A 15,102-nucleotide genomic window follows, 5' to 3' on the forward strand; every position below is an offset into this window, starting at 1 on the left:
CCACAGACAAGATTCTGCATTAACCTGGGCGTTTTGTTTTCTGTAAATATTTTTGCTGTAAGTTTCTTTTCGCTTGTGTGTTTATTTGATGCAGCCTTTTAGTTTAAATCCCTTTTTTGGTATCCAAAAGCAATCTGCGTGTTTGTAAATGTTCCTGAAGCATCTGGTCTTTTCAGTGATGGTTTCGTTGGGCCACGGAAAATTCCCCTCGCCGAAAGCATATCATTACAACTGCACTGTTATCGTTTAGAAAGTGTAACCACTATCGAAACCTCATGCTGATAGTGGTCCATGAAAGAAAACAAATCTAAATCTCTACTCCACATTTGCTCGACTGAGATTCGACACGTAACTGACGGAGGCATTGTAGTAAATGAATGCATATTACATAAACGCCTTCATTGCCGCCTCATTCACGCGCTCTGCCTTCACAGAACACTCGCGAATTGTACAAAAAACGTTTTCTTTTGTTTCTTGTTGCACATTACACGGCCGCTTTCCAAATAATAAGGTTGTGATTTGAGACTCGGATCGGCTTTAAGTCTTTATTCAAGGGGGACCTTTTCATGTATCGCTCCTTTAACACAGGACTCCTGTTGACACAAACCGAGTGCAGCAAAGAAAGTAAGTAACGAAGAGTTTTTAGTTCCACGCAACGTTTTTCTGTGTATTTGTTTTTCTACGGGGTCCATTACTGGTAAGAAACCTTTTGATCAGGCACGTGTAGTCGTTGAGTGTGCACTCCGCTTCTATCTTGCTTGATAGCCCGGCTTCACCTGGAAAATAAAATTAGAAAGCGGAGAAGAAGCAGACCGCGTGCAAAATGCAATTATACATCGTTGTCTTTTATTCGAAAAACTGTTCTCGTTTTCAACAAAATTTTTACGTGGAGAAAACTGTCGAGAAAGTGCGCAATGCATGCTATCAGCGGCAGTCTAAGCCAGCTACCTCATTTCAATGTGGATTAATTTTTCTTGTGAAATTGTGGCTGATCGAGACTCTATACTGACAAAGAACTGCCATTAGCTGGTAACACTTATGCATCAATTGGAAAAAAGCGGGCAGGCATCAAGTATAATCACTTAACCTGACGGCCCCTGTTAAAAGCACATTAACTAAACGCCGAGATATTCTGGGCGCCACCAGATATTAGAAGATGCGTTGAAAACTCTGGCGCCGCGTAGTCGCGGACAAAATGAGGTCTGTTGATTCTGATATGGACATCCGCTGGGCCGCTATTGCTCGTATTAACTTCTTCAAGAACCTCTTTGGCCTTTTAATAGGTGTTCAGTGAATCGAAGCTCAGTAAATATTTCGCTATCGTTTTTCTCATCTGATTGACTTCCTCTAGTTAAGTTCTGCTCGTGAACACAACTCAGCAGTTTCCTGTAATACTGTCTTTGAATCATGTTTAAAAGAAACCTTCATAGGCTGATGTGATGTTCTCATGTGAGTGTCAATTTATCCCTCGTCTGCTGCGTGTTATGAGATGCTACACCCTCGTGAAATCGACACAGCTTTTCAACCGGTCAGTGAAATGGTTTTCCCTATACTTTTCCCTTAAAATTCACTTCCAAGTTGTTTATCGTATTCAGTGCAGTGCGTTAAATACCAAAAAGACTTCTCTGGTTTGCGTTAAATCTAGAAGTCTATATCATCATTCGTCATTTGTTTATTAGGTTCCAATTACTTTACTCTGAGTTTAAAGAAAGCGAGTGAGAGATTTCAGTTTAATTTCTGCTCCGACGTTTAGCATGTCACACGGGTAGTATTCAAATTTTATGTATTCGTAAGATGCCTCAAGCACACAGCTCATCTGATACACAGATGTTTCAGTCTGGACCCCTGCTTCTTTGAAAATTTCGTGTGCAAAGCCGGAAAAGTGAAGCCCTTAGAAACGGCACTGTATTTTCTGTGAAAAAAAATTACCCAGCTATACATTGACTGTTAAAGTTAGAAAAAATCATTAAGCTTTCAGCTGACTCGACCAAACCTTTCTCAAGAAAATTAAACAGTCTTTGGACGATATGGCAAAATTGTTAATTTTATTTCGTAAACTCGGCCTCTTTTGTGCCTGGTTTTAACATGACAAAACCGAAATTAGTTGTACGTTTTAATTTCGCAAACGGTAGATGCGTCGTCGAAAGTTGTTCTTCTGCAGTTGTAAAGAGAAGTTGCGTGTCTTTGAAAGTAGATTTTTACCTCTATTCTCCTTGACAACTTTGTCGGGGCCCGAGCACGATTAAAAAGACTAACAGACACAAGCGGTTTCAGTTCAGGTTATAGATTGCATTTATTTCCTCAGCTAAATCTTTAGAAACGTTCGTTTGTTTCAAACCTGGTCTGTTCTTTTTTCTTTTCTTCGTTATATTTTGGGTCAGTAATCATTTCGTGAGCAAGAACTTTATTATCAGCGTCAAAATTCTCCATCGAAACAGATCAATTTCCATTGTAGGTAGCTAAACCAAACCCGGGCAAACACTCAATGACTGATATAAAGCAAAATGCAGTAAATGAGAATGAAATTGGCGAATTTCTTGATTGCTTCGTCCTCACAGAGTGGCTCAAGTTTCCTCTCACATCCAAGCGGATCTCAAGGACAAGCTTTTTTTTTTAGGGGGGGGGGGGGGGGCGGTTAAATAGGTCTAACTGATAAGGATGAAGGATTTTAAGTACAGCCGGCTCGCTTCATTGAGAAATTTCGATAGAATATGGTAGTAGCTTCGGTAGAGAATGAAAACATTATACTGAAAAATGTATCGTGCATAGGTAGAAATAACCATTAACACTGTGCGTTAAATGTACCTGTATTTGGCTTTTTCATTTCGTCTTTAGTATTCTATAAGTTCAGCTTGGGGTGTAAAGTAGGACGCCCAAGTTTCAACACGATTTGAAGACTTTATAAATATCGGTTCCTCATTTGGAAGTTCATTACAGCGAGCTTGTTTGCTTAACAAACTTTTGTTTGACGATCATTTGTGTTTTGCTTAATTCCACCAGGAGAACCTGTGGAATAGTCTTGTAGACTTATTTTAAAATGTAAACTGTCCGCAGGTTTTTTTGTCAAATAATTAAGCCCACGTTACTTTTAATAATGCTAATGTTTTCATCAGCGTTTTGACACCGTTTACTCTGCAGTTGGTTGACAGCGGCTGAGCGAATTATTCCACCGAGTCCTTTCAAGTTTTCGTTTTGTTAACAAAGTGCAATATTCAGTATTTCAGTTATTTGCCATTTACCAAGCGGCAAACGTGCGCAATTTCAAATCAAAAGAGGGTGAATTTTCTGCCCGACTTACGCCGAGTAGCTAAAAATTAATAAACGCAAAACAAGAAAGATAGGCTGTCGTTACAATTGCAAGGGACCCACAGATAATTCAGTCCCTGTTCGTTCCGGCTACTTTTCGTGGAAATACCTTAAATTTTTCAGAGGATTTTTAGAAATTTAAAAGAAAAGGACAGAAAAGTTGCGTATAATTGTGACGCGTTCGGTTCACCAATTCTGTGAATTTCTTATCGCTTGAATGCCGATTTCATAATCTAGCAGCTGCTGGCCACATTGTCGAATTAGAAATTTCGCAAAAACTGTTAATTATCCCACTGTTTAGGGGAACGCGAACGGTTATTTAGATAAAAAGATAAAAGATAAGCCTCTGCCATTTATCCGAGAAAAAATAAGCTGGCTCCAGCAAGAGGAAGAGGTTTAAAGACCATTGTTGATATAATCGCGCGCATCGATCGATATTACGCCCGGTCTAGCGAAGAAAAATCTTAGAATTAGTTCCAAAGAAAACGCAATGTTTCTTGGCTAGTGGACTTTTACGACGGTTGCGATCATATCGGATTACAGAGGCTTTTTAAAAGTAAAATTTGAATGAGAAAGACTTTCCATCAATGAAAACGAAAATATGTGAAATTTAAAGTACCGCGTTTGAGAGACACGAGGTGGCTCAAATTAACTTGCACCAAAACAGACCTGCCAGAAATTTTAATATTTTAAACCCTTGCCATAAATCATTGCAAAATGACATTTTGGAATCGTCAGGTAACTTCATGTCTCAGAAACAAAGCATTTAAATACAAAGGTCCACCTTTTAAGAGATGAAACTCACGACATCTTTTTTTTTCGTAAAATGTCTTATTTTGACTTGCAAGCGAGTAGGAAAACGTTCGGCGACAAGCTTGTCATTTTTAAGTTTTCATTTTGTTTTGCTTTCGCGCTATCTGTTTTTCTTCTTTCAGTCGAAGTTGGTTCTAATTCGGAATTAAATCACCTGAAATGGGAAATGGATGTTAAATATGAAGTTTCAGGCAGAAACGTTAGAGTTTCACATCACTGAAACATCTTCATTTTACTCATTGTTTCAATTCATACATTTGCATTGAATGATTAACAGGCGAAGAAAGAGCACCTTATCTGTCGAATACAAAAGTACCGTTTTGTATACATTATTTTTCTCGGCAACGAAATCGGTTTCGTCCTCCTTTCTTTCGAGGAAACAACCTTTAGAAATGGAACGTGATTATTTAATCTAGATGGCATCTTGTTTGGTTTTCCAGTCGTGTTAAGTAGCTTAAGTGCTTTTAGCAAAGAAATTGTTTGAGCCATCACAATTTTGCTTATTAGTCAAAGATTAATTCGTCATTCGTACGGAGCCGAAGAATGGCTGCACTCCGGGACCCATTTCATCACAATAACCTGCTTTACTCATTTGGAGTTAATTTTTCCCTGAGGGGGTCGCGATAGTAATTCGAAAGCAACTCACAATTGCAAGTGAAAAAGAAAAAAACAGTTGTTTAACAGGGCCGTAGACAATAATATCTTCAAAGAAAATATTCAACAGAGACACGCCAGCTTTAGAGTTGAATAGTGAAACACAAAGTTATCGCCGGTGATCGCTATATTATAAACCACCAGCGAGTCAATTTAAAAAGGCTGTACAGTTTAGTCGCAATGAACTGATTAAAAATCCCGAAAACATTCACTTCCGAAGATAATTTCGACTCCTCGCGGTAAATTATTCAAGCGAGGGAAGAATTAAGGTAACCGGTGCTGGGTTCTCATGCTGTGTAGCTTGGAAAATCGCGAGTGCACCACACTTGAAAGATTTTTTTCATTCATTAATAAATGCTTTTCGGTTCGCTTTGACAGGAAGCAAATCAAGACGAAGAGACAATATGACGGAGATTTGCATGTCTTACTAATGGACGCTGTTAAAATGCTCCGACCCGCTAAATCTGAAAGCAATTACGAATCAGTTTCTTGTCATATCGAGCACTTCAATTCGCAAGTTCTTAAGAAAAGCCTGCTCTAATTTGCATTCGTTAGTGATTTTTTTATTGCGCAGTATTTCGCTATTAGCCAGAAACGTTGGACCGAAGGCGATGTGTTGTTTTGGCAAGGAAATCCAGCTGAGTAGGTTTTATTGGCACTTAATACATCACTACAGCAAGAAGACCTAAAGAACAGACAATTCACACTTCCTTTCTATAACCGATCGATTTTATCACAGTATTCATTAGCGCTAGACAACCAGAATGATTGCAAACAAATCGCATCCTGTCGGGATTTTAGGGCGAGTAAATGTTTCTAAATTTAATCGTCACTTTACACAACTTAGCGACGGACTCAAAACAAGGCTTGCAAGCCATAAGTTTGATTTCGAAGCACGCCATTAATCACCCGAGTTAATTCGATTTAATTTCTGTAAGGGAAACCTGCCTGCACCTGTTAAGGGTTTGATTAGAGTATAATAAGCTTTCTCTAACTTCTCTCGTAATTAGCATGTCAACATTCTCCCCCGCAGATAGAAACGACTTTTTCAAGTCACATCACCCTGTCTCAAAAAACACATTTTATTGTGCGACCCAGCGACGGTAGCACGTGCCTCATTCATCGATAAACACACGCAACAATCCAATTGATTGCATTTGTAATTTATGCATCAAGATTTCCTTTTTCCTTTCCAAGCTCGCGTGGCAACAAACAGTTTGATATGCCCACGTTAAACTGAACGTGATCGACAATCGGCGCGCTAGAAAATACGATTTGCTGCAGTTTTGTTTTGGCGTGTGCTGAAGTTGTGTCTGCAATTCCCCTCCCCACCCCTCCTCGTGAGTGGCACCGAAAACCCGGAAAACCCAACCACACTTGAGCGGGCAGAGAACAATTGAAACTGTTTGATTATAAAACCACTAATGACGATCTCCTCCTAATACTTGGCCTCCGATTAAGGAAACCCAAAATCTGACAATGCAAGGGAGAACTCTTAGCCAATCACATCTTGACCTTGTTGATTGCGCGTGCGCAGCGGCTCGCTTTTGCCATTGTATTCACCTGTCACAGCTGCCACCGTTGAGATAGGTTTTGTTCATGACGGGTTTAAAAAACCATGACATCAAAAAAATGCCTTTATTGTAAAACGACCGCTTCAGGTCGCTTCTTCACTCGAGACAGCACTCAGATTTCACCGCGGCTCAAGTCGAACTCCACCAACAGTGCGATAACAAGATGCCGAAGTCTTTCTTGGTCAAAAAGCGGGTAGTGATAGCAGCTTGTAACGAATCGCAAGAACTCCCGGACGCTAAAAAAATACATGAACCGGGTAAGCTGCTGGAAATATAGTTGCTCTTTTAAGGAGAGCTTTTTACTAGCCATGATTTATTTTACCTTCTGATCAAATTGGCTGAGTTGGCTGAGGATGAATCTTAGTTAATTTTCCTACTGATTTCACCTTTTGATCTAGGTTTGCTGTGTTGCTGACTTTACGTCACCGTGAGATCCTAATAAACTCGCAGAGGAATTTCTGTTATTGATAGGTTAATTTTTGCACTGAATCGCAACTGAACCTTTTTCCTTTTCACTCTAACAAGGAAAATGTGGATTTTATTTTCTCTTCGAGATTGCACACAAATGGGCAGTGTTCTATGCTAACTAAACGCGGCCAGATTTCGGCCTTTTAAATATTCAGGCTTTTGAATTTGCCATCTCGAGGGCATGATGGTTTAAATACGCTCTAGTTAACTTGCCGAGTTCTTGTTTCTTCAGGGCAAACGGTCGAAATGGCGCGAGATGACCAGGACGCAAAGGAAACCAAATCAACGTCGTCTAACCGTCCGTTCGATATCGTGAACTTATTCGCCGCAGACAAACCGACGAAAAAGCAGATAACATCCTCAGAGAGGAGGCCATCAGATCCTTGCAGACCTAATTTCGCCTTCATGGAACCTGCTGTGCTTTCTGCAAATGGTAATTACAGTGTTTGACTAGCTACACGTTTTGGATGGAAAGGGAGTGCCATAAAACGGCAGATTTCTTCTTGGGCAAATGCGTGCGTTTTGAAATCAGAGTAAAAATATTTGCGTCACATTAGCAGTAACGCTTATCGCGTCGTTGAGATTAGAATAATTTTTTTTCTTCTCAAAATTGCGAAAAAAAAAAGTCAGCACAAATGGTGGCGCAACCAAAAATTGTTGGTGTCGAAGACTGAAAAGATAAAAAGCGCGCTTTTCGTCTAAATTTCAATATGCGAAGTCCTCAGTTTATGGAGTTTTAGTTTTAATTTCGGAAATCAGAACTTGCGAATTGCCATAATAAGACACACAGGAAATGATCCCGCTTGCCTATAGACTTTGCGTGTAAATAGCGCGCATTTTCACGGCTCGATCATAGACAAGATTTAAAATCTGCAAACAAACCACTGCAAATGGTGTAAAGCCGAGCGGAACGCTTTTTATTTGATTACCAATCGCATGCGAGTCTGGGAGATGAGAACGTTATTCAGTGTGTTGGGTTGTCGTAGATCATACAACTACGAGACATTGACAAGTAAATAAGGATTAATTAACTCGAAGAAAACTCTAACAATACCACAAAGACTGTATGTTTAACTCGCTGGAGTTTAATTGTTCAAACAGTGTATATATTTCGGCCTTGTGTTGGGTTTATTAAAAATAGCATATCAAGCTAGCGCCCTTAAAGAATTGTTTTCGTAAATTAAATTGAAGCAGAGTGGCTTAAACCGGCCAGAACGGAAAATGAAGTTGCGAACAAACTGGAGGAAATGGAAGCGAATTCGTTTTAGTACTTTCTTTATTTTTCCGTTGAGATTAATCGACACAGAGGCTTAATTACGCGTCTTATTTAGAGGAAATACCGCACAGTCATTTCTTTTTACAGTCCCTTTCGGGCATTGTTACAATTTGGATGGTTTGTTTCTTCCTCAATCAGGACTAAAACACCCTTTTAAAGTTCAAAATGAAGCGGTATCTACAAAGGGTTTTAATTTAAGTGAATCATCACTCGGCTTCGCCGAATTGACCAAGACTCTAGTGAAAAGGAAATAACAGTAGATCTCTCTAAACGAATTTTACATTCAAATTTGCAACGCAAACACTCTATAAACACTAAAAAGGGAAAAGTTATTAAGCGCGCAGATTGCCCGGTTCTTTTCGGATTTTAAACATTTATGAGATCTTCGTATTTGAATAGCCCTTCCGAAAGTACTTTTAGTGTTTTTATTTGCTCAGAACCTGGTGTAAATCACGAAAATATCTCGCTCTGCTGCCCTATGAAGGAGACTACTGGAAGAAGAAAGAAACACGAATCCCACAATCCAATATATTGTTGCGCACTGTACGCGACAGGGTTACAAAATTCACAGAACTAACACATTGTTTCTTTTCGTTATCTGTTAGGTGCCAGACCTTATCTCCCTCGTTTTCCAAGTCAGTTTGTGCCCAATGCATTCAACCCATTTCTCGGGCTGTCTCCTTATGTGCGCTTCCCTCCCCAGCCGTTCTTGGGGGGCCACCGGTTTCAGTTTCCCTACTGGCAACCCCCGTTCTTTGGAAACGCTTTTCCAAACCCGTTCGCGCGTGTTGCAGACGAGACGGACAAAGTAGTGGAGCCAACTTTTCGCGAAGCCCCTCAGTTGAGTGCAAGCGACAAAAAGAAAACCGAAAAGCCGTACAATGGTCAAACATTCGATTGCCTAAACTGCAAAAAGGTGTTCAGTACGCCGCACGGTTTGGAAGTGCACGTGAGGCGTTCACACTCCGGACGGCGCCCGTTTGCTTGTGACGTGTGCGGTAAAACGTTTGGACACACAGTCAGCCTGGAGCAGCACAAGAACATTCACACCAACGAAAGAACATTCGAGTGTAAACAGTGCAGCAAGACTTTCAAGCGCTCCTCCACCCTCTCTACGCACATGCTCATTCATTCAGACACTCGGCCGTTCCCGTGCGACTACTGTGGCAAGAGATTCCATCAAAAATCCGACATGAAGAAACACACATACATTCACACAGGGGAGAAGCCTCACAAGTGCCTGCAGTGCGGCAAAGCCTTCAGTCAGTCGTCGAATCTTATCACGCACAGTCGTAAACATTCTGGTTTCAAACCGTTCTCGTGCCGCATTTGCGATCGAGCATTCTACCGCAAAGTTGATCTCAGGCGTCATGCCTACACGCACGAAATGGACCCATTGACAATTAAGGATTCCTAGAAGCTGAAGTGACAATTTCTCCTTCATCATTTTTTAAGATGCCATAAATTGATTTTTTTTTAAAGAAATTAAAAAGATATAATAATAATCATATTTATTAGCTCATCGAAGATCAACTTAATCACGGATTTAGTGTAGAACTTTTTTGTGACACTTTTCACAGTAAATTCATTGCATTTATCAGGATAGCAAAAAGTTTTAAAAATAAAGCTTAGAAAAGATAGTGAAAAATTTATATTTGAAACTCAAAGTATTATGCAAAGAAATGGTTTGTTAACATTTCATTAATATCTAAATTTAAGCTAATTGAAATAAAATTGTAGTTTTTCTTTCAGAAAGATTAACTTTATTCCTGCACTGTACATATAGAGGAAGGCCAGGACAAAATATGTATATAAAAACTAAGTTTGTAGCCATTTGCAATACAATCTTTGATTAAAATGAGATTCAAATTCAGCTGTGCGCGCAAATTTTGATCTTTTATTTCGTTTATTTTTGTGGAGGTGGAGGAGGCTTAACTGCAATCGCATATAAATTTAACAGTCAATTCGTACGTGAAAATCGAAACTTTACCCATGTTTTACTTGCGGTGAAAGGAAAATCTAGAAGATACCGGCATGACAAAGGCTGCAGTCCGACAAATGTCGACAGATGATCGGCTTATAACATATATCAAATACCTAATCTTTAACTGAGTTGAAAGACATTGGCCAAATTCCTATAGCATTTTATCACCAGGATTTCTCTGTAGCTCCACTCAAGTTTAATTTAAAGAACAAGATCAATTAAGAGTACGAAAATTAGTCCAACTCAAATTTGAAATTTGTTTAACCCCTTGGGTATTGCTAGTTTTACTTCATAGCCTTTATGCAACAAGAAACGACACATCGAAAATAATAAACAAACACAGAGACAAAGCTGTTCTTGGAACAAGCTTTCTTTTGGTGAATCTGCATCCGACATAAACCAGAAATAAACACCTGAAGACTCGTTATGAAAAATATTGTCTGACGAAATATTAAACGATTGCTGTGTTTTATAAACCTTCTATCTTAGGTTTTAATTTCTCTAAAATAGTATTGCAACCTGATACTGCATATGTTTCTGGGGTAAAATACGTTGAAGAACTCTTCAAAACAAGCTGCTATTATTTAACAGATGCACTACTAGTACGGTGCCGCGTAGCTGAGAACGAAGACAAAGAAAACAGTCATGATATGCAGCGGAATAGAAACTGTAAACAAAGCGTTTTTGCCATAACACAGTTGAATCAATCATCTTTTCATAAACTTCTGTTTAATGCCGAATTAAGTATACCCCAAAATAAGTGGGGCTATAACGATGCTAATGCGAAAAAAAAAAAAATCGCCAAATTCATTTGAAAGCGGGTCTTTTCTTACGCAAAACTTGCGTATAGGTAACATATGTTGCTCGATACTTGTTAACCACAGATGGTTAGACCTGACCATAAAGGAGACAATTTTCAAAGGCTTATCTCCTCAGTTTATATCTGTGTAAAACTGCATCTTCTTCAATTAGAAGTTTTTTAATAGGGAGACATTTGTATTGTTATCATTATGAATCTACAGTTAGGCCGACACAGCGTATAATTTGCTGTTGATTTTCCCGTCCCCTAGTTGACTGAGCGAGGTTTTCTGACAAGTAGTCACTGAATGAATAACAGCTCTGATCCTGGAAGTTGGTTATCACTATGGCGTTTCAAAATGTTCGGGTTAGTGTACGAATAGCGACTGTTATATGAACCGGCTCAATTAATTGACTTCGCTCTTAATGTGTGACTTCATAGCTCAATTGGTAGAGCATCGCACCGGTATTCGCGGAGGTCTCGGGTTCGAATCCCGTTGAAGCCCTGATTTTTTCAGGCTTCTTTCCAATTGCTTAAATTGGAAAATTTACTGCGGTGATCATTCTTCACTTTCAACAGCGACTGTTATATTTGAAATATGTCAAAATCAACGTCGGCTGTCGTATTTTTCGTTTTATGACCTTAAAACTCTTAACTCAGTGGACAAAAATGACTGAAAGTGCATATGTTAACTCTAGTCTTCTGCCGGTCTCTTGCATAAAGATGGCAACAGAAACAATCGGAAATGCTCAGGCAAACAAATCCGTGTACATCCGAAAGAACACTTCACTGAAAGTAAGTGGTTTTCGTTTCTTGACACTGATGCAAAAAGAACAGGATTCCGGAACCAGTTGTGAAAATTTGTCTGCTTTCTGAAGGGTAACGTTTTGAATCATGACTGACCACAACATGGCTTTCTCGTCCGTAAAACTCTAGACCTTAGCACTGATATAAACGGACGAAAGGAAGTGAGGAAGGTACTTCATTTCTTACCACGAGGGGTGCTTATTCTATTGTAAATTCTTATCTGTTAACAGTAATGAGCAATCTTTGGAAAACCATCACGTTTAATTTCCTGCATGGAATCGGATGTGTGGTAATTCCCTATTGAAATGACACACCGGAAAATGAATTTCTAACAATCGAAGCTTCACTCAGTGATTGCTGATTTTCAAAGACAGGCAAGCATGAAAGGGTCAATTAGCGCGCAGAACAAAATGACTGCGATTTGAACGTGGAAGATTGAAAATTAATCAATGCGTTTTTCAAAAGAAACTGCCAGCCTTGAAAACTTTATTATCTCGAATTGATTTTTAAAGAACTGCGTCCTCAGCACGTACTAAATACAAACTGATGCAGCTCTGATGAACGCAACTGTTCCATCAGGTCTTAGCTGCAAATATTGCTTGGTTTCACGCTTTCATATCAAAATTAATGATTACAGTTTCTTTGTTGAAGGTTTCTGTCGATGTTCAATTTCCGGCCACAACAATATTTTGATGGGCTTAGACATAAAAAACAAAGCTTTGCTTACCGTTTTGTTTTTATTCAGTGGTACTTCGTTTGAAAAATCTAAGTTCCACGTCGAGTTCGGGCGGCTTCATACATCATTTACCTCAGTCTGATAAAAAATGTTATTTGCATGTGACAATTTTTAGTCAAGGTGGCGGTGTATAGGTCTTACGTTTCAGGATAATCGAGTCCGAATTGAATGCTTTTGTTTCGCTAGCAGATCTCAATTCTTACATATTTGCTTTTAACAATCCCTTTTAACTAGTGGCCAAGGTCAGATCATTTTCTGAGTTCTCGAAAACAAAACTTCAAGTTAATTTCAGTCCAAAATTTACCAACCTCAGATTTTTACTTGTTTTATTTTTCATTTCTTCACGAGTAATATTTTAACGGTGTCAGAAATACTGTCACTTTAAATTTGAGAAATGAATAAGTGGCGTGCTTCCAGAAACAATGCTATTCCCGTTACATCTAGATATGGAGAAGTTGTTAACTTGTTCTTCGCGAGATCATGATGAAACCACTTTGTTTGGTTTCCATCGTGGCACTTTAGGTATTAGTGCCTGATAGTGTGTTTACTACTCAAAAGTTTAATCGTTTCAGTCACGAACTTGATTGTACTTTGAGAGGATCTCTGGAGTCGAACCGCTAGCTTAAGAGCTAGCGTTTAAATCCGTAACACACAAATATTACTCAGTCTTCAGACTCGGGCGTTAGCGAGAATTGACTGAAACTTCGAAATGCGCGTTCCACATTTTGTCGTTTAGGAAAATTGCTAAAATAAATGCTTTCTCTCAGGAGTTTTCAGGTTTGGAATCAGTTTCAGGGGTCCTCAGTCGGTATTCAAACAAACATTTAATACGAAGTTTCGTACAGGTTTATAGAAAAAGATCGACCAGAGAGATTTCGATTCAGTGTGTTAAATATATCATAATTCTAAGAACTGAACTGTTAACCGTTCTTTGTATGCTTTATCGTTGTTTTCTCTTCTTAAAAGACCACAGAATTTATAAAAATAAAGAAAACATTTCCCTGGAAAATCGCTATATCATTGTTTTCCCTGTTTAAAAGATCACAGAATTTATAAAAATAAAGAAAACTTTTCCCTGGAAAATCGCTATATCATTGTTTTCCCTGTTTAAAGATCACAGAATTTATAAAAATAATATAAAACATTTCCCTGGAAAATCGCTATATCATTATTTTCCCTGTTTAAAAGATCACAGAATTTGTAGAAATAAAATAAAACGTTTCTCTGGCAAAACGTCAATTCATGTACATCAGTCGCTTTATGACTTTTATAAGTGTGAAAAAAATTCAATTCCTGGCGTATATGAGAAATAATATAGTTCCTGACTTGCAGTTAAGTAGATTTTAGAGCATGCAGTGGAAACTGGCGACTGCCTCGTTCCCTTCACTACGCCATTAAAAGATCATACAGTGAAAATTTAGACGAGCGAAAAGATTCAGTTCAGTTAGGTTTTCTCAGTTTTGCGTGGAGGTGATGCGGATGTGAAATTGGACCGAGAGAGAGATGGCCGTATCCTTGAAAGTTAGCCACAGTTAAGGCGTTTCATTGCAAACAGTGGTAAAGTTTACATGAAAAGGGCTAATCAAGGAAATGCATGAATACTGAGGCATGAAATAAATACATAATCTCACGGTTAGAGCCATAGAATTATAGTTTCCACACACCTGCACTAAACAAGGTGTGATGTTAAACTCAAACTTCACAAACTGCTGTCATTTGTTTTGTGAGGATCAAACATAACATCAGTCGGATAACTTTTTCTTGTTTGATTTCCATACCCAACAGTTTTCTTAATATTTCGCCATTCATGTCAACCACTGTCAATTTCATGCCAGATATAAATAATTTCAATTTCATTTTGAGCCACCATAATTAAAGTGGGTTTGATAACCAATTTTTCATCACTGTCCTTTTCACCTGCTTTCGTAGCTAAACGCTGAAAAAGTAGGTCCTTGGCAAGGAATAGTTTGCTTTGAAAGACATTATTTCTAACTTAACTTTTTAATACAGTTGTTAACGTTTGTTTATAGCAGCTCTATAACGGTTACCGAGTAAAAAGTCTTTTAAGAGAAAGGGCGGCGTTTTGTAAGATCGGCTGCTGAGTTTCGTATTCAACCACTGTGAAAAAGAAAGCCAATTAGACTGATAAATGTGACAAGCGGCGAAACCTTACATCATTGCGCTAAAAATGACTTGAATGCACATTATATTTCTTGACAAAACATTTGGTTATATTATTCAGTGACAGGTTTAAACATAGTTTTCTGCGCTTTCGTGCCACACGCTCTCTTTGTTTACTAACACTCTTTTGAAATTACGGTAATTTAACTCGAAACATTATCAAGGCTGTGCCCCGAGGGAGTCAATCTTTCACAACCTTGTAGACTAAATACATATTTTGAAAAAGCTCTCATATCGATATGCAAAGTGACATAATGATCCTAGAAGTTTTTTCAGCACGCATTGTTTTAGAAATAACTACTCTTTTATCAGTACTGTAGAACTAGGAAAAAATTAAAAATCGGTAACAATTAATATGTATGTGCGCGTTCATATATTTGTTGTATGATCAAAAGAGGAGAAAACGTAAGATTCGCACCTGTTCAAGACTGCTTCATCGGCAAGGTCATGAGACACAAAATGCTAATTTACTGAAGATAGAGCTGATAATCCGGCCAACTAGAA

At 38.6% G+C, this 15,102-nt stretch overlaps 1 protein-coding gene across 3 annotated transcripts; it reads left to right on the forward strand.

Annotated features, from left to right (window-relative positions):
• Nucleotides 1-334: 334 nt before the first annotated feature.
• LOC110064680 (uncharacterized) lies at nucleotides 335-9,964 on the forward strand. 3 transcript variants are annotated; one of them, XM_020771770.2, is made up of 3 exons: nucleotides 335-624; nucleotides 7,048-7,248; nucleotides 8,697-9,964. In XM_020771770.2, exons 1-3 carry the CDS (start codon nucleotides 567-569, stop codon nucleotides 9,506-9,508), a joined length of 1,071 nt encoding a protein of 356 aa, XP_020627429.2. In that variant the 5' UTR covers nucleotides 335-566; the 3' UTR covers nucleotides 9,509-9,964. The 3 variants fall into 3 exon arrangements, with proteins under 3 accessions (XP_020627429.2, XP_089131267.1, XP_020627428.1); XM_089275141.1 differs by lacking the exon at nucleotides 335-624 and adding an exon at nucleotides 871-1,528; XM_020771769.2 differs by lacking the exon at nucleotides 335-624 and adding an exon at nucleotides 4,127-6,604.
• Nucleotides 9,965-15,102: the final 5,138 nt, after the last annotated feature.

Source organism: Orbicella faveolata, unplaced genomic scaffold, assembly GCF_042242905.1.
Source record: "Orbicella faveolata isolate gen_17 unplaced genomic scaffold, um_ofav_v1 contig_36, whole genome shotgun sequence".
NCBI lineage: Eukaryota > Metazoa > Cnidaria > Anthozoa > Scleractinia > Merulinidae > Orbicella > Orbicella faveolata.